The following is a 20,551-nucleotide window of genomic DNA, read 5'->3' on the forward strand; positions in this document are numbered from 1 at the left end:
TTGTTGCATGTAGCAAGGTTAATTTTTATTGTTGAGTAACTGGAGTGGGTAGTCTTTCCCTTCTCAGGGGATCTTCCCAACCCAGGGATGGAACCCAGGTGTCCCACATTGCAGGAAGGACTCTTTACCAGCTGAGCCACAAGGGAAGCCCAAGAATACTGGAGTGGGTAGCCCATCCCTTCCCCAGGGGATCTTCCCAACCCAGGAATTGAACCAGGGTCTCCTGCACTGCAAGCAGATTCTTTACCAACTGAGCTATCAGGGAAGCCCATGTTGAGTAATACTTATAATAAATCCACAGTTTAATAATTCTTTTTTGGATTTCTTTGGGGTTTTGGTTTAATTTTGCTATTACAAAAAAAAAAACAGTATCGTTCTACACAGTGGAAAGGAGATTTGTCAGTTCTCTATGATAATACCATATTATTTTCCAAAATCTTCACAGCATTTACACTGGCATCAGCAACACATAAGAATTCCCATTAATTCTCATCTGGAACAAGCAACAAGTACTGGTAGACTTTGAGTGTAAAATGGTAATTCTTCATAGTTGAAGCTTGAGGTATTTGTTTGCAAATACCATGAACAGTTATTTAATCAAAAACCTTTCTTGCACTTCAAGTAAGATGGCCATGTTTTCAGCCTATTCATGTGTGAAGTTACACTTCTATATTTTTAATATTAACCCGCTCTAGGATACATGCAAGCTGATGATCTGTTTTTTAATATTCTTTATAAACAGCTTGGATTGAGTTTGCTTATATTTGGTTAGTAATTCTACATCTATATCTTTGTGTAAGACTCATGAATTTTTCTTGTTTATGCTATCCTTGGCCAGTCTAGGTATCAATTACACTAGCTTCAGAGAATAAGCTGGAAATACATCTTGTTTTTTCTATTCTTTCTAAGAGCTTAATATTGGAATGTCTCATTCCTGACAGCTTAGACGATATTGCCTATAAAATTATTTAGGTCTTGTGATCTGTTTGTGTAAAGACTTTTAAACTGCCAGTTCAATTTTCAGAATGATTTATACGGTTAAGTGGATTGTTTGGGTTTTCTATTTCTTCAAGTAACAGTCGTGCTATGTTTTTCTAAGAATGTTTTTGTTTTCTTGGTACAGGTTGTTCATAATATTCTATTATCTTAATTCCTCCATTAACTATGTGCCTGCGAGCGAAGTTGCTTCAGTAGTGTCTGACTCTTTGAGACCCCACAGACTGTACCCTTCCAGACTCCTCTGTCCATGGGGTTTCCCAGGCAAGAACACCGGAGTGGGCAGCCATTGTCTTCTCCCAGGCATCTCCCCAACCCAGGGATCGAACCCGGGGTCTCCCGCACTCCAGGCAGATTCTTTACTGCTGAGTCACCAGGAATGTCCTTTTTTCATTTTTAATTTTGTGGAAGTTTCTTGGTTTATTTTCCCTTCATTTTTTCCCTTAAGCTTTCATTTAAATTAAATAGCATTTAAGGCTATATACATTTACCTTTATATTTTGCTTTTAGGATATCCTACACATTTTGATATTTTGATAGTTTCATTATAATTCACTTCTAAGTAAATTTCCAGTATGATCTTTTTTTTTAATCCATAAGTTGCTTAAATTCACAATTACTAATTCTCAATTTAAATTTGTTACTGATTTCTAAAAACTGCACTATAATCAAATAGCATATATTCTATGATTTCAATTTTCTCACATTTGTTCAGACTTCCTATATGTATATGGGGAACTTTTATCTCCTCTAAAAGTTGGAAGTTCTAAATAGTTTATTAATTATGTTGAGTCTTCCATATGTTTACTGATACTTTTGTCTTTTAAATCAAATTTCACCCTTTATTTCTTTTAATATTTTATACACATTTATACTTTCTAACTGATAATTCTAAATCTCAAGCCTTTCCATGGGGTCGCAAAGAGTCAGACACGACTGAGTGACTTTCGCTTCACTTTTCCAGGACTAAGATTTGTTTGCTGTGTCTTCTAATGGTTTACTTTTTGTTTCTTTAGTACTTTAGAAATGAATTCCTATTTGATCTGAACTTAACCTGTGGGACCTGTACTAGACTGTTCCAGTGAAAGCTTGCATTTACTCTTGCAAGAGTCAGGGTCATCTTTGTTTTGGGAACACTTCAGCCCTGTGGAAAAATCTAGACCTAATACAGGAGGTTGAGGTCAGCCCCCTGGCTTGCAGCAGGCCCCAGGTGAGTCTGAACCCCCATAATGGTGACGGCAAGTATTGCTCCCCCTCTGCCCCCTCTACCCAGGTTCCAGCCCTCCCCCCTAGCTACCCTGACTCACACTTGCTTACAACTCACAAGTCGGGTTTAGCCAATGACGTTTTTTATTTTTTTTATTTTATTTTTTTTCCAATGAAGTTTTTTAATTGATTAACTGGGGAGGGGTAGATTTCTTTTACGGTCTTGAGAGTCCAGTAACACGTTTGTCATAATTTATTAAGGCCACGTGTGATATCCAGTCTGACAAGAGTAGATGTCCGCTACTCAAGTCTTACTCTGTAAAAAGCCCAATTTCCTCAACTGCATTTTTCTGTTTTCTTATTTATTCACCACCAAAAAAATTTTACAAAAAGGAAAAATCATTCAGATGAAAAAATAATACAAAGAAAGATAAAGAACATAAAAGTATGTCTTACCCGCAGATATGCGATCAGCTCCTCACACTGCATCTGTCCCCCCCTTGAGATGGTCATGTTCTTGGAGTGACCCGGGGACCTGTTATGGAGAAAGAGTGCTCGTCGAATTGCTCCTTTCTGCTTGAGTTTATCCAAAAGAAGCTCCACCTGGAAGTCTATACAAACCAAAGGATTTATAACCAACATAATCTTTATGGACACCTACCTGTCCTAAATATCTCAAGTTTTCATGTAAAGAGAGATACACAGACATTTCTTAAGAAGTAACTTGCTTCTAATTCATTCTTAAAAAGTCTATACACTATAGTGAGACCACAACATATTAATTCTGAATAAATATTTCATAATTAATTAATCCGATCATTCCCAACTTAATGTCATCTAATAATTCAGACATTAGATAATGATAAAACTAGCAGACAGAAGGAAATTTTTTTTCTTTTAACTTAAGCTGAGAGGAGGAAGTTCAGAAATGAAATATGTGAATAATTAAGACTCCCACCACAAATGCAGGTAGCAGCACTCTTGCTGATTGTGAGTAAGAAATGTTTACTAATATGTATCCATACATTCACTACTGTGATGAATGAGCAGTTTGTATCAATTGCAACTCATACTTCTAATGAAGCTACCCTATCAAACTATCAGGTAAATATGTCTCTCATGAAGCAAATGACCAAACAAAGCTGACTAGGTCAGGAATCATCTTAAAAAAATGTTCCCATGGAAGAATCAAGCACAGCCAAGAAACAAGCACAGTTGCTAGATTACTAGCTTTTAAGATTCAGTTCTTCTTAGACAGTTTCTTCAAAGGAGATAAGAATGCAGATCTTTAAAACCACAAGTCTCCTTTCAAGTTCCTCTAAATGCTGAACTCCGTAACAAATCTGAGTGAAAACCCAGGATTATTCTGCTCCCAGTTCTGTTCCATCCACTCTTTGAGAGACAGCAAACGCCTGCCTCTAGCCTCTTGAAACTGCCAATTCCTCTGCAAAATACTTGTCCAGGTATCCCTTAGTTCCTTCATTTCCTTCAGGTCTTTACTGAAAAATTACCTTCCTTGCTACCCTATGTGAACTTCAGACACAAACACACCTCCCAACAGACTCAGTCCTCTATTAAGAGCTTTAATTTCTTAGCATAAACACCAACAAATCTCCACAACAGTTACTGAACTCTCCTACCTTGCATTCAGAATCACATAAACAACTCTTTGAAAAAAAAGAGTGAAGTTAGTATTTTCTGTGTGGGTTAAATTTAGTGGTCAAAACTTTTTCTCCTTCTCTCTCTTTCTAAATCACCTCTACTCCTGAAATTACCAGGGTTTCTCCAACACATAAAATATAAACTTCTCAGTAGGTAACTGACTTTATAAACAATGATATTCATTTTTCCTGAAGTTCATTTGTCTCACATTGGTAACTTTAACTTTCTCAAGGCCGTATTTATCACTAATTTTTCAGAATGCCAATAAATAAATGTATTATCTCTGAACTGGCTTAAGAGCTGCCAAACAAAATAATTATGTTGTAATTTTAAATGTCTTTAACATAACATTCAAATTTAAAAAAATAACAACTATCTGAATAGTTATTCAAATATCCTAAAGCGTTTTTTAAGTGCTGCATATGCAGCACCATTATATATAATTTTTCGATAGAACACTTACCAAGTTTCCTAGGAAGTGCTCCTTTGCCATCTGCCTTTAAGCAGAACCTGACGTTAAAACTGTAAAAAAATAAAAAACACACACAAATCCCATAATCCAATTTAAACATTTTTTTAATATCACCCAAATCTCACAAATTTTTCTTTTTTAAATCTCACATTTCTAACACTTAGTTTACACTGTGAAGCCTTGTATCTTTCTTTACATCTTAATATTATTTTTAATAGATTATACATCTTAATATTATTTTTATATATTAAAACTATACAGAATATTCTAACTCATTCTTCAGTAACTTAGGCACATTTCCTTTCATGATACTTTAATGAGACAAAAAAGAAAAAAAAATTCCTAACTTCCTCTCAAGTTTATAGAATCTCTTCAATAAATCTAAATGAGGAAAATGACAGTCCAGATTTAAAATAAATATCTCACTTATTTAAAAGTCCCACAAAGCTCCCTTTATTTAGTAAGCTCCTCTAGAACAGTATTTTTCACAGTTTATTACTGGGTCATGACATCAGTTTACTGGGTTGTGGCCAGCATCTTAAAAAAAAACAAATATATATATAAAATTGACTTAAGTGTCAAGGATAAGATTTCATGAAACTTAAGTTTTAAAACCTATGTTTACTGGATTATGATGTAAAATGTGTTTCATCCTATAATCAAGAACATATGAAAGCTACCGCTCTAGTTAATGTATTCATTGTTACCAGAATAAGCAAAAATCTTGAAAATGTCACTGCCAATCAATGAAAATGAAGACCAAATATTATTGAACTTTTAATGCACTCTGATGAAAGAAATAAAATTTTTATTGTATACATGTTTATTTGTTTAATATATATATTATAAACAAAATTTTGAAAAATGATTTTAATAACAATAAATACTTCAAAAACAAAATCAGGAAAAATATCTTTCCATTAGATCATTTGAAGTAAAATTTTCCCAGCTTCCAATCATTCTACCCTTCATATGTAAGTTCTCTTTAATTTTTCTGTGTAAGTAAGCAGCATGAACATTATTTCCCAAAGTTGGGTACTTACAGTCAGTTTTTATGGATCAGGACTTTTCATTATTAATTTTATATTTATGTTGACATGTATGAGAAAGACTGGTTTCTCTATTTTATTTTAATGTGTTTTAAAGTAAAACATGAGTCAGTTTAAAGAAAAAAACTTAAGAAAATTATAAATACAAATAGAATAAAAAATAGCAAAAAAAAAATCACATGATACAGTGAAAAGTAATAAAAAATGGAAACTTGAGAAATAGAGAAGAATTTCAGACATTAAGCTTGTTACATTTTTCTTCAGAAATTAGTAAAAGAACAAACAGAAAACCAATACTTTCAAGCAAAATAATTATTTTCATACAATTAGTCATAGATATTAAATCTGAAAAACATCATTAGTTTTTAAAAATCAAAATCAAAATGTTCACTGACTTTTTTTATTTTTGATATATTCATTTTTCAAAAATTAGTTTTATACTAGTTTATAGAATATTTCTAGAGGCTTATATGTACCCTCTTTGGAACAATATTTCTAAATTCAATCTATGACAAGAAAATAGAAACTGAATAATATTTCAGCCCACTCCCCCATTTTTAATTAATTTTATAATGATTGAACCAATAATTATAATAATAACTATTATCAAACAAACACCCTTACCAGGAAACTTTGAGATCTGTCCCAGGCAGAGAGCAGGTTTTATTTTCTTGATTTAAAATGCTAGGGTACACTTCAAGGCCAGCATTTACAGTGATAACTGGTCTGGCCCTGGTTTTAAAAAAAAGAAAAAAAGTTATTTAAAATGTTACACTGATCTAAGTACTTTAGGTTCACATTCATGGTGTATACAGAGCAATGTTCACTAAAGCAGTGTTTGTAATAGCAAAAAGAATAGAAATAATCTAAACTTAGAAAGACCAAATGTCCCAGTTTGCCCCTAGACTGTCTTGATTTTATCAGTGAAAGTTCCAAGACCTGGTAAAGCGCCCTCAATTCCAGGCAAAGCAGGACCACTGGTCACAACCTATCTGAACACAGCCCATTAAAGCAGGATGGTTAAACAGGTCGGGGGATAGCTACCTAATGCAGCTGCAATACAAGAGGGAGATGAGTGCTGTAAAGCCATCTGCACTAATATGGGATGAGATTAACCAGGAGAGAATTTTAGTATGACAGGAAAAAAAAAAAAAAAACATGTAAAAAGGATGCATGCACACATACACACACACAATTTTGTAATGCACAGAATGTTTCTGGTAGGATATACTAACGAACTAGTAACTGGTGTGAGAGGAAGTATGTATTTTTTTTATTGTATGCCCTTTTTATATTGCTTGAAATTTTACCACATGCCTGTATTACTTTGTTAATAACAATTTTTAAAACTAAACAATAAATTAAAATAAATATAGTTTTCCAAAGTTAGATGTACATGTTTATGCTCTGTAAAAAAATATAGCAGGCTCAGGTCAGTGTGCTTGTTCCAATCACGACAAATCCTAGAATCTGTACTGCCACAAGCTGCTGTGAGAGGCACAATCAAGTTGACCTACACTACACAAGAGGGTTAGTTTTCCTGCCATCTATAAGCACAGTCCCTAGGAGTGTAAACATCCTAATCTACTTGCGATACCAGATGATACTGTAAAGCAATGGGAACTGATGAAACACAGAGAATTATGGGAAATATGTATGAAGCTGGGAACTAGAGATATGTAGATTTACACATACTACTCTGATAAAAACATTTATTTTGGGAGTCATTACATACTTCCCCGGTGGTCTCAGAATACTGTGGCACAAATACCAAGTTAATTTCTTGTCTCTTAGAGGAAAATGTAACTTTTATACTTGTAAATGTAACTCATACTTTTAAATTCACAAAATCTAAAACATAGGAGAACACCTTTGAACAAATTTAAAGAACAAAGATGGAAAATTCTGAATGCTTTTCTAAAAAAAAAAAATCTACTGCTTTCTCTATTCTGGGGATCTCCTTGTATCACTACTCCTTGCCTGAAGTGAATCTTGAATAGAAAGAACAAATTTTATCATTACTTCAAGAAAATTAAAATGAAATTTAAGCAATGGTACTTAACTATAAAACTTTCATATAATTCATAATACTCCTGTATTATCAGATATGGAAAGTCTTACCTGTATAATACAGCTCTATCTACACCAAAAGCTCCTACAATTAAGTCTTAAAAGAGAATAGAAAAACTATGTTAATAATAATAGTTTTTTAAAATTCACATACGATTCTATAAAGCTCTCCATGTACATAATAAAGATTAGATTTAGACATAGACTCAAAGTTCTTCATCAGTGATTTTAAGACAACATCTAAAAGGCTAAAATTTATATGAAAACTTTACAGTGTTACCAATGACGAACACTTTCATAACACTAATTTTTTCATCCATCCAGATAGATAAGAATCTTCTGAATGGATACTGAGTAAAAATCAACACCAATGAGGAAGAATGTATCACCCAAACATACATTCCCGAAGGTAAACACTTTACAGATGCCTATGGCTTTTTTTAATTAAGTTTTTTAAATTTATTTCTTTTTAATTGAAGGATAACTTATAATATTGGGTGGTTTCTGCCATACATCAACATGAATCAGCCATAGGGATACATTTGCCTGTGGACTTTTAAATTTCTATTTTTTTGAAACAAAAAAAAATTTTGAATTTTGTGTTTTGAAACAAAAAAAATTTTTTTTTCTGTTTTTGAAACAAAATAAAACCAAAATACAAACGCAGCTGACTCTTGAACAACCTGGGTTTGAATTGCGCAAATCTACTAATATATGGATTTTTTTTTTCCCCACAGAAAGTGCTATAGCACTACACAACCTGAGGTTGGTTCACAACCAGAACTGTTGATACAGAGGTCGACTGTAGTTAGTTATATATGAACTTTTGACTGTGCAGAGGGTCAGCACCCTTAATACACTGTCCAAGGATCAACTGTACCTAGAATCCTTAGAATGACAGCAGATAGCATCCAAATCCAAGAACAGAATGCATTAGTCTTCACACGTAGCTATCACCACTGGTTCACAATCAGGAAAAATGAAATCAGAACTCTATCTCACAGTATATGCATGCGTGTGTGCTAAGTCACTTCAGTTGTATCTGACTTTGTGGTCCCATGGACTATAGCCCAATAGGCTTACACAAGCTTAATTTGACAAAGCTCTTTCTAAGCAGAAAAGTACATGAGAAACCATAAAGACAGATACAGTGGATCACAAAAAATTAGGAACTTTTTTATGCCCCAAAAGAAAACATGACTGGAAACAGAGCTATCTGCGCTTTGTATCCCCTCAGTCATGACAACCGTGCCGTGAACAATGGCAGGGGCTTGAACAGCAGTTGAAATACTGAATTAAACTGATTTATAACATAAAATCAAGACAGCAGTAATTAATACTAGGTTGGTACAAAAGTAATTGTGGTTTTACAATGCTGACCTTTGCCATTTGATATTGGAATACATCCTTAAACAAATGGGGTTATGATATACATCATTTCAATGTGCATTTCTCACTTTACATTTTTTTTTGCTAATGACTTAATACTTGCTATATATTTTATATTTATTTTAGACTATGGAAATGATGTTAGACAAAAAGCAAAATTGAGTGACTTTCTTATTCAAGTTCAAAGTGGGTCAGAGACGGCGGTGGAGACAACTCACAACATCAACAACGCATTTGGCCAAGGAACTGCTGATGAACATACAGGCCACTGGTAGTTCAAGAAGTTTTGCAAATGAGATGAGAGCCTTGAAGATAAGCAGCATAGTGGCCGGCCATCAGAAGTTGACAACAACCAATTGAAAGGATCATCAAAGTTGATTCTCTTACAACCACACAAGAAGCTGAAAAACTCAACACTGACCATTCTATACTTGTCTGGCATTTGAAGCAATCTGGAAAGGTGAAAAAGCTAGATATGTAGGTGCCTCGTGTGCTGACAGAAAATCAAAATAATTGTCCTTTTGAAGTGTCATCTTTTCTTATTCTATGCAACAACAATGAACCATTTCTCAATCACTGTGACCTGTGATGAAAAGTGGATTTTATACAAAAATGGTGACGACTAGCTCAGTGGTTAGACTAAGAAGAAACTCCAAATCACTTTCCAGAGCCAAATTTGCACCAAAAAAGGCCATGGTCACTATTTGGTGGTCTGCTGCTGGTCTGATCCACTATAGCTTTCTAAGTCCCAGTGAAACCATTACACCTGAGAAGTACGCTCAGCAAACCGATGAGCTATATGGAGAACTACATCGCTTGCAGCGGGCACTGCTCAACAGAAGGGGCCGAATTCTTCTTCACAGCGACCCCTGACTGCATGTTGCACAATCAATGCTTCTAAAGTTGAACAAGCTGGGCTACAAGTGCTCCCTCACCTTCCATGTTCACCTGACCTCTCACCAACTGACCACTACTTCTTCAAGCATCTTGACTACTTAATGCAGTGAAAATGCTTCCACAACCAGCAGGAGGCAGAAAATGCTTTCTGAGAAGTTCGTCAAATCCTGAAGCACAGATTTTTACACTACAGGACCAAACAAACTTATTTCTCACTGGCAAAAATTGGTTTATTGTAATGTTTCCTATTTTGATCAACAAAGATGTGTTTGAGCCTAGTTATAATGATTTAAAGTCCACAGTCTGAAACGGCAATTACATTTGCACCAATCTAATATTACTGGCGGTTAGGACTGAAAAATCTAAGATGCTCTATTTATTTCTAAGAAGCACCTGGATATCCATTCTTGTCTATATCCGTGGCTCCTTTCATGGAATAGCCGAAGCTTGGTGGCATGCTCCGAGCTGCCCACTTCCCTTCCAGGATCTGAGATGGTACTGCATTCAAGCCTGTGGGTCTTCCATTGAAAATATAAACAATTCCCTTTTTATCTTCACCCCCATATGGAGCAGCAATTGCAATATCTGAGGGGGAAAAGGAAGAGAGGGAGAGTAAGGAGGGGGGAAAGGGGGGGGGGAAGGTGAAGAAATGAGAGTGGGACGGAGGAGGGAACAGATGGAGAAAACAAGTCATAGTGCTCATCATTATTTCTGTGGAGAAGATCCTAACATCTTTAGAATCCGTGTATTGATACCATGATAAACATCGATTCAAAGTTCAGTAGTATACTCTTAACTCAAAAGCAAAAACCAAATTCAAGGAGATTCAAGCAAACAGTATGGAAATGACATTAACTTGGAGCCATATATTCTGGGTCTGACCTTGGACAAATCACTTAACCATTCTTGACCTTAAATGACTCATCCTTAAAACAGAGAGGAGGGGACATGTCAAAATATTCATCTAAGGTTCATTCTAGCTCTCAAAATTCTAGTTAATTTAATTGGGCATGGTTTTGGGGGGGTTTTTTTGTTTTGTTTTTTTGAGAATTCCATCTGGTTCAGAGACTTAAACACTATGATTTCATCTCTATCTTAATCAATTTATACCGAAATTTTTAAAAAGTCTGAAATTCTTAAAAAGAAAAAAAACAACCAAATGGTCACTATAACCTTTCCTAACTCCAGATATATTATGAATACTATGTCCACTTCCCTCTATCTTTGCTGGCCCCACGCTGGACAAGCCATTGTCATCCTTTGCCTGGACCCCTAAAGAAGTCTAAGCGCCTCCCACTTCTACTCTTGCCCCTATAATCCATTCTCCTCAAGACTGCCAAATGTTAATATCATGTCACCTTCCTTCTTAAAAATCCTTCAATTATTTCCCAAAGCATTCAAATGCCACCTAGTTTGTCCATTCATCACCCCACCTCTAAGCCAACCCCAAATCTTCATACCAATCCTTGCCTTTTCTGACTCTTGAACTCACCAGGTGAGCCCCCATCTCTGGATTTATACTTGCTGTGCCCTCTGCCTTACAGGTTCTTGCTCCAGAGCTTTTCAAGCTTTGCTCCTACTGTTCGTCCAAATCGTCAGAGAGCTCCTCCCTGGCCCTTCTGTGGAGTAACACCCTCTCCTTCCTCTATCTAGGCACTCTCTACCACATCACCTTGCCTTTTGTTTGTCTAAACCCACAGCCTTTATCACTACCTGAATTTCCCCTTTATGTGTTTACTCTATTGCTCCTCTACAAAACATAAATTTCCTAAGAACAAAGATGTGTTCTTGTTTAGAACAGCACCTAAAGACCAGCCATTTCAAACTGCCTCAATTTTCTTAATATACCTAAAGTGGCTTCACCCCCTTCAATGTAACATCCCGAGACATCAAAGAAACCTCATCACTCATTTTTTAAGACGGTTATACCCAGGAATATCTCAGACACTGTGATGACTACTTTCTAGTGTTTACTTGTTCGCATTAAACTTGCTCCTACTGATGCTAAATTCCTTAAGGACATGGTAGGGCTCTAATTCATCCTCTCATTTTTAGCACTTAGAACAGTGCTTAGCCTGCAGTAAGCACCAACTAAGAATTTGTTATCCTTAAATAAAAAGTAGCATTTAAATTACGTAAGAGTTCTTCTCAATCCTTCTTTAGTTTTAAAAGATAAATATAACTTCTAAATTGACGCATGCACTAAGAAAGTTTTTTTTTAAATACAATTTTCCAACAGAAGATGGCTCTACTGTTGAGAGATGGTTTTAAAAAATTCTCCTTACCTTTCCTAAACCTTTTGTTATTTTGTATATTCTAATCATATCTTCTCTTGGCTGGTATCTGTCTAGTCTGGAGAGCCCTCCTTTTTCATGTAATCAATCTATTCCTATTCCTATTGATCATTTTAGTTTCTTTTTCTGTGCTTTTCCTACTCTGCCTTTCTGGAGAAGTATTGACAAAAACTCCATGTAATTGTGGAACATAATTTTATCCTTTTGTTTTCAGTATCCCTCTTGATCATACCTAGGGTTTTCCCAGTGGGTGTTAAGTGGAAAGGGAGGAAAATAGGAGCAAAGACATAAAAAAGGGTCAATGTCATCAGGTCTGAATAAGGAAAAGATCCAGGTTGTAACTAATACAAACATACACCTACAGGCTATATGGGACAATAAGACCTCAGGAGACACTTTGGGAGCAAAAAAAAAAAAATCATCTGCAATAGTATCTAGTTCTAAAAGTAAAATCTCTTTGTAAAACAGTTATAAAACTTTGATATTTTTTAGCTATCACTGCTTATAATTTTTGTGTTCACAGTACATTTTAATAGGAATAGGGAAAGCAGGATGAGATGCTATCTGGATTATGACATTAAAGAAACATTCTTTAAAGTGGCTGGAATATCCTCAAAACAAGGTGAAGGCAGACATGTCCAGGCTTTCCCAAAACGCCTGGAGACAGGCCATCCACAGCAAAGAACCTGTTAAATGTACTCAAGGTAGAACTTCGGATATGGCCCTATTTTCTAGGTTGTTTTTGTTACCAAAAAGTAATGATTTGATCTGTTCTGTAGTATTCTTCTCAAGTTCTATATTGAATTTTATACTAGAATTCCATTTATGTTCTCCTGGTGGTAAAAAAAATAACCTTTAAGACTATTTTAAGAAGCAAAATGTCCCCTTAAGAAGTTTTTCCACTAACAATGAAAACTTCTAGGGTGAGAGATGACACTTTCAGCGCGTGACAAAACACTACCCACGTGGCAGGAATGGTCTTGAGGCCAAACATTTTCCTTTCCTACTACTAACTGGGAGATTTGAGAGTCATCTGTCTTTTTGAGGTTTTCATCTTAATTTACAACTTTCTTGTCATTTTCGGGGGGATATCCCTATGTACTGCTGATTATACAAACAAACCCATAGTTCAACTCCATTTTGTGAACTCTAGGGAGATTGTTAGTATCATTCCTTTTTTTAAAAGTCTTGGTAATTTGTAATTTGCATTTCACTCTATAGCACAAGCCAATTTTGATTTTTAAAGGTACCTACAGCTATTAATTAAATTATTAAGTGGGACTGTTAGAAAAGTAAACATATACCTTTTTATCTGTCCCTGTGAAGGGAGATACAATCTCCCTCAGAATATTCTGGATAGCCACAACAAAATTATGGCTTTAAAAATATTAGTATCAAATCAAACCTTTGAAGGAGGCATTAGGGTCAGCACTGCCTTGACAAGAGGCCTGGGAGCATTTTTTACACTTGCATCCGAACGGACAGCAGAGGGCACTGCCGCTAAGCAGGACACAGAGACAAAAAATCACCAGCTCACACTGGGCTCCCTGGGAATGCAGGTGCCTTTCAAATTAACCACTCTGACGCTCTAATTTGAGCTGCACGTATAATAACCCGTGAGAGTCAACTTTGGAAAATTCCCCTCTGATTTTTAAGGGAAATGAACAACCTGTCGTTGAACCTAGTGTTACTCAAATCCTTCCTTCCAGGAAGGAAGTTTGCTCATGTGAGCTTCTATAAATAGGGTATAGGACTTTTTCAGGTGGCCACAGAAAGTCAGGGACCTTCGGCTCTTTACACTCCTTACCGTTGAAGCCATCTTGGTCTAGATCTCCCAAAGGGGCTATGGCACTGCCGAACCTTGCAAAGACCTCAAAACCATTCAGCTTGATGGTCTGGAAGTCTCCCGAAGCTTTCTGCAGAGATACCGAGACCTGCCCCACCTCCTGGAGCTTGCCATCAGAACCACGATCCATGAAGAGAGGTGCGCCGATAAACACATCTGCGTAACTGAAAGAACAGAATTGTTTTCATGAAGAGTAAGATCAAATTCCATGTGACTATTCATAATCATGTTCTTTCTTAGTTGAAACTCAAGTTTTCCTCTTTCTACATCTCTTAAGGCCACATTTGAAATGACCATTTCTCATCCAAACCTTCCTTCAGTTCTTTTAAGAAACTATGAGTAATTCATAAGATTATTTTATTCCTTCATACTATAAAAGCTAGTGAAAGGAATTATTAACAACATAAAGGTTTTTCATTATTTGTGATTAAGGTTGTATCAAATTGGTTCCTTAAACAGGAGGATTAGCAGGAAGGAGACAAACAGAAGGAAAAATGTTTAGTTTTAGTAAAGCATTCATAAACATGAGAAAAAAACTGTTTCTGGAAACATTTTTTAAAACTTACTCATCCCCATTAATGTCAGTGGCAGCGACAGAAAATCCAAAATATGCAGCCATCTGGATAATGAGATGAAAATGAAATGTTTACATTTCATCCAACTAATTTAGAAAATTAATATTTGTTGTGTATTTACCAAATAGGATTACTTTTTTCTCTGCATATAGTGCTTCAATCTAAGTTTCTTCTTTTGTTTATTCTACCAAAACAATGACCGTCAGTTAATGAGGCTTGTATACTTTCCTAGATTTACTGGCAAGACAGCAACGTGTCTTGCAAGACATTTCAGGGTCTTCAGCACAGGCCATTTACAAGTCCAAGTACAATCAAGGCTCCTCCTGAGGCCCCACCTCCTATCTCCTATCCTCTCTACTTATCCAAAGACACCAGACATACTACCAGAAAGACAGACAAGACATTTCAACTGAACACAAGAAGTTACAAATGATACCAATGCAGTAAAAATAATAAATACTAATTTTTAGTAGGTCATAAATGGTTCTTCCTATGTGAAACCACTACAACTCTAAAGAAATTACTGTTTGAAAAGATACAGAATGGAGTTCCTTTTTGTTTCACATCTCAATCGATTACGTGCCAGTGGTTTTGCTTTTAAATTGCACATAGTACAAATGTGCTTGGGTTTATCATGGGCTTGTTTTGCAGAAAAGGAATGTCCTCTCCTCACCACAGGAGACTGCTGGCCATCACAGACAGAGCAGTCTGGCTGGAAATACATGTGAAAAAGGAAAGTTCTAAAGAGATTCCAACATACAAAACAAAACTAGGAGTGGGGACAGATTAAAGATGAACTACAGTGAAGGATGAGTCAACAAACCAAAAAAAGTAAAGTTAGTAAATCTTCCAAAATTCGATTAGCTGAGCTATCAGGAGGGAATGATATGGGAGATTCCCAGGTTAATCTATTTTGAATTTATACAGTGTAACTGAGAAAATGAAAGACAAAGTCTGTGTTGAATCACAAGGTCAGAACATGTGTAATAAAGTGCTGGCTGGAATTTAACAGAATACTACTTTGGATCTTGGTCTCTCAGGGTACTGGGCCTGAAACTGCAAAGAAAGGATGTCATTGACTGAGAAAAGTCTTGTGCTGTGTTATTATCACTGAAGTGTTTCCCTTGGATTTTCACCACATCCCCATAAGGAAGCTACCAGGATCCCTGCTTTTATACATAAGCCATCAGATTGACAATGGTAAACACCGTATCCAATGCGGTAAGACTGAGTGGTGAGAGCCCAGGTCAGTCCTAATGCAAACCCCACTTTCCTCCACAGAAGAGCTGAGGACAAAGAGAAGGCATCAAGGATGAGTCCAAGACCCAGAGACACACATGGGCATCCGACGGAGAAGCTGCTTGAGGACAAAACACGACAGCACAAAGGGACAGCCACCCCTGCCACAGCCCAAACAGCTGACAACTGCACATGTCAACCCTGACGGCCACACAAACGGGACGCTACTGGGGACCTCGAGTCTCGTTTCCCATCCTCTCAATCCTCTTGCGAAGCCAAACAATCTCAACTGAACAAGAAGCGGGCTTAAATCCTAGATGTGCAAACTAGGAGATGCTTTTTTCTACCACTGATTTAAGTTTTCCTTTATCATTACAGGTACACCTCGGAGACACTGCAAGTTCAGTTCCAGACCACATCACCGCAACAAATTGAACAGCCCGTACATATAACATTTATACTTTAGTCTATAAGTGTGCAATATCATTATGTCTAAGAAAACAATGTATGTATCTTCATTTTAAAATACTTTATCACTAAAAAATACTATCCATCATCTGACAACTCAGGGTTGCCACAAACTTTCAATTTGTAAAAAAAACAACCAGAATCTATGAAATGTATTAATAATGAAATGCAGGAAAACATGGTACACCTATACTAAATTTCCATTTCATTCTTTGAGACATATAATACAGAATATTGTAAAATGCCTATAATTATAGAGATTGTCTAGTACTTAATAGTACAAATTAGTAACTGAAGAATGTTGTATTTCATGTAGTATAAATGAAATTTACTTGTAATATCTATAGTAAACACATCTTGGCCATGCTTTGTTTTACATCTAATAAAATTAAAAGGTCATTCTTTAGATAGATCATTCTTTAAAAAAAAAAAAGCATAGATCATTCTTTAAAAGAGAATTTAATGCTATTAGCAAATAAAAAGGAAATTTTTTAGTTTTGTATGTGTTCAATTGGATTTTGTATTTCCTTTTTTAAAAAGCTATTACAGCAATTACAAAAGGCTTTGCTTAAATAAATTACTCTGGTTAAAACAAAGGTGAAATATTTAAAGCCTATTTTATATCTATAATACCCACTATTAAACCAATAGTTACTATATATCGAATATTAAACCATCAGAATATTACCAAGAAAAGTTGTTAAAGACAGTAGGAAGTGTTGGTGTCAAAATATTAAGTGAAAAAAAAAACCCACAACACTTCAAAAGCATACCTGTTCACCAGTAAAATTGTGTAAGGAGGACATGTTTTTCCCATCATAAATATAAACCTGTGCAAGAAAAACAAAAGCATATGAAATAGAGTAAAATACGAAATAACCCAGAGATTTTTTTAGAAAACATCTTTTAAGTTTCCTACCATTCCCAAAGTCCTTGCTGCTCTTGGAACTCCTGAAACGAAGTCTGAAAAGAAAAAAATTACTTATTTTTAAGACCAATACTGGCAACTCCAACAGTAAGCGGCTATGTCAGACAGCTTTAAGTTTTGCTATTTCAGCAGACACTAAGTATGAGATCTTTAAAAACTTGGGACTCCATAATAAATGACCCAAGCATTTTTTAACCACGAAATGAAAGCTTTACAGAATATGGAAAGATTCTTGAAGACTTCAAATAAATGTATGTGTGCCCTCAGGGTATTTATAATCTTGTGAAAGAGAGCAGACAAGAGAAAAGGGCTTAAGGATGAAGAAAAGCTGTACACACAGTAATAAAAAATAATCCAAAGCCAAGTGAAACAGGGCTGAGGCTGCAATGGCACAGAAACGTGATCAAATCAGGCCAAGTCTAGGCTCCCAAGACTGAGCTCTGAAGACGGACAAAGAGAAGATGGGCTATAGGCAGAGCTCAGAAAGTCACAGATGATGTGTCCAAAGAAAGTAGAAACTATTAAACTGTGCCTCCCCAAGAGAACTGAATCCACCGAAAGTAAGAAGGAAAGCGCTGAAGAAACAGCTGGAAGTGAGAGCAGACAGAGGTCGCTGAAGCTCTCAGCTCCCTTGGCTGGTTAAAAGAAGTTTACCACGGACCAAGCTCAGCTTCAAAACTCTTTAATTGCTGACATTTTTCAGTGCCACATGTTTCAAATGCTTAGTCTAAATTTTTTAAAGAGGATTAAATCTAGTTCAAGCGCATCGTACCATCTATGCCATCACCATTGAAATCTCCGACAGCCACTGAGTAACCTAAAGAGGAACAAAGACAAACACCATCAGGGCAGAACTGATTATCTTCAACTTATTTGCAGACTAAGCTTTACTGGAAAATACCTTCAACTAATTTCTTTAATTTTGTAATATTTTGTCCTCTAGGAGAAATGGGTTCACATGTGTATGATAAATGAATCTTGAAGAAAATAATGGTGCTAAATACTCGAATAGTATATCTCTGTTAGAAATATAAGACTGTTTTATCAACTTTACAAAGGAGTCAGTTAAAAACAGGGCAAATTTGCAATTCGTCGTAAATCATAGGAGTAACAAACAACAGATTTTCTCAATCAGCAAAATACTATTTCTGTCATGTATACTTGGTTTAATGAATAAGAGAAACTTAGAACCAAAGTTAATAAATCCTAAACCAAAACTGTAGTTTAACATAGTGAATAGAAGTTCAAGAATCAGACTGCCTGGATTGAAATCTGAGAAAAGCAAAGTTATAAGTGAAGGACTTTAGGCAAAGACTTCAGACTTTACTTTGCCTGTCTGTGCCTCAGTATCTTTATCTATAAAATGGGAGTAATAACAGTACACTGTCACAGACTTGTGAGGATTAAATGAGTTATTACAGGTAAATCTCTCAGAACAACGTCCAGAATGCAGCAGGCACATCTTAAAGACTATCCATTATTATTATCACTGTGTAAATAATCATGCTCTTAAATTTCAGCTACTGAAATACAACATAATCTAGGTACTCATAATAACAATTTGAAATTATATGTTCCTTATATTTTAAGAAAATCTTAATCTATTTCACATAAAAGGTTTTTCTACTGAAAGCATCTATGCAAATATAGGACAAATCTACCACAACACCAGAAAGTGAATCCATATTTCGATTTTACCTACCCAAATAACTGTCATCAAAAATAGCTTGTGCAGTCCGAGTTGCTAACTGGTTATTATACTTGATGCTGTAAACTTTGGGGTCATATTTAGATACAATTTCTGCTACTTGATCGGAAATGAGTTGACCTGAAAGAAATACATAAATTATAATTTAAAATGAGCTGCCCTGAAAACAATGTATAAAATAAATGACAATTCTCTAGCAGAACTTTACAATGCAGATGATGGATAGTACCTTCATGAAATAAAATAGATTAGATATAAATCTTTCTGCTTATTAGTCTTAAATAACTCTTCATGATCCTAAATCTGAAATTTGATTATTTTTAAGTCACAATTATTTCTATTCAAGGCTAGTATTTAACAAGTTAGTCTCTGCTAAAAAGCAAAAATTTATAAATGCAGAATTTAATTCACTAAAAAGTCAAAGTTAAATAAATGGAATCATAAAATCAAGGATTGTTTCCCAACCAAATTTCAAATTAGAACTTGAAAAATCTACTGAAATTATTTTTACTTTCATAATAATTGGTTAAGCTGTCTTTTCTTAATGAGCTATTTGGACACCTCTATGAAGCAGCCTGAAAGAGTGACTGCATTTTCTTCACAACCTTAAGTTATCAAGTATACAAGAAAACCAGACGCCTACATAAAAATCAGACTGCCTCCTTGCCCCCAAGAAAGGCTGTTTGATTTATCAAATGCCATCTCCATAACATATGGAAAACAATCTCTTCATTTCCGCTATTTCAGAAAGAAAATCGTAACAGCTAAAGATATCAATCTAGCTCCGATTTTTCCAGTCACATAAGCTGAGTTTGTAGGGAAGAACACTTTCTGTCTGGGTCACTAATTTATTACCTTTGCCTGCATGTGTGTGTGCTGAGTCATGTCTTGACTCTTTGTGACCCCATGGACTGTAGCCCACCAGACTCCTCTGTCCATGGGGTTTTCCAGGCAAGAACACTGGAGTGGGTTGCCATTTCCTTCTCCAGGGAATATTCTCAACCCAGGGATCGAACCCACATCTCCTGCATCTCCTGCATTGCAAGCGGATTCTTTACTGCTTAAGCCATTGGGGAATCCCATCATCTTGCCTAAATGGTATCAAACACATATGAGGGATTCCTTAAATATTTCTTGAATCAAAGAACACAGGAAAATTTACCATGTCTTTGGAATAAAACATCATTATCATTTTCTCTATTCTTACAGAGACAATTCTGAGATCTATGGGAAAATTCATCCTAACATCTTATGTATTCCCAGTGAAACATGCTGATTTTAATCTTATTAAAACAAAATATTCTCTGCCCAGTCACTGAGTTTTTAGTAACATATTATATACCATTTATAATAAATCAATAGTATCTGTATCTGTGCTAATTTATAATAAACAGGAATGCCTGCATTGTGCAATACTCAAAGTATTAAAAGAACAAGTAATTTAAGTAAGTTCACAATTGTGTCTCTTAAAAAGGCAGAGTTAAAGAGTCCTGATCGAGAATCACAAAATCCATCTTTGGTTCCCACACATGCCCATGAGACACTTCCCTCTCTTCTACTGAATGATATACCTAGCAGCAAAGAGGAAAAGAAATCCATGTTTTATACCTAACTAGAAAGCATTAATACATATTTTCTTACATGCAATTAGAACAGCTATTTTCATTTTTATTGTAAGGCTACAAAACTCAAGTATAATTTTCCTACATCATTTCATCTTCCAATAGAGGTATAATTCATAGAAATTCATAT

At 35.4% G+C, this 20,551-nt stretch overlaps 1 protein-coding gene across 4 annotated transcripts in view; it reads right to left on the reverse strand.

Annotated features, from left to right (window-relative positions):
* ITGAV (integrin subunit alpha V) overlaps window positions 1-20,551 on the reverse strand; it is a 131,854-nt gene that overhangs the window by 23,464 nt on the left and 87,839 nt on the right. For all 4 annotated transcript variants that reach the window (XM_070475899.1, XM_070475897.1, XM_070475896.1 and 1 more), the window contains 11 exons: window positions 18,794-18,919; window positions 17,864-17,908; window positions 17,083-17,126; window positions 16,937-16,993; window positions 14,448-14,500; window positions 13,843-14,045; window positions 10,135-10,326; window positions 7,507-7,552; window positions 6,010-6,117; window positions 4,328-4,386; window positions 2,659-2,813 (listed from right to left, as the gene is read on the reverse strand). In XM_070475899.1, coding sequence (XP_070332000.1) covers window positions 2,659-2,813; window positions 4,328-4,386; window positions 6,010-6,117; window positions 7,507-7,552; window positions 10,135-10,326; window positions 13,843-14,045; window positions 14,448-14,500; window positions 16,937-16,993; window positions 17,083-17,126; window positions 17,864-17,908; window positions 18,794-18,919 — 1,088 coding nt within the window. The remainder of the gene's footprint in view (window positions 1-2,658; window positions 2,814-4,327; window positions 4,387-6,009; window positions 6,118-7,506; window positions 7,553-10,134; window positions 10,327-13,842; window positions 14,046-14,447; window positions 14,501-16,936; window positions 16,994-17,082; window positions 17,127-17,863; window positions 17,909-18,793; window positions 18,920-20,551) is intronic.

The sequence above is a fragment of the Odocoileus virginianus genome, chromosome 13, assembly GCF_023699985.2.
Source record: "Odocoileus virginianus isolate 20LAN1187 ecotype Illinois chromosome 13, Ovbor_1.2, whole genome shotgun sequence".
Taxonomy (NCBI): domain Eukaryota; kingdom Metazoa; phylum Chordata; class Mammalia; order Artiodactyla; family Cervidae; genus Odocoileus; species Odocoileus virginianus.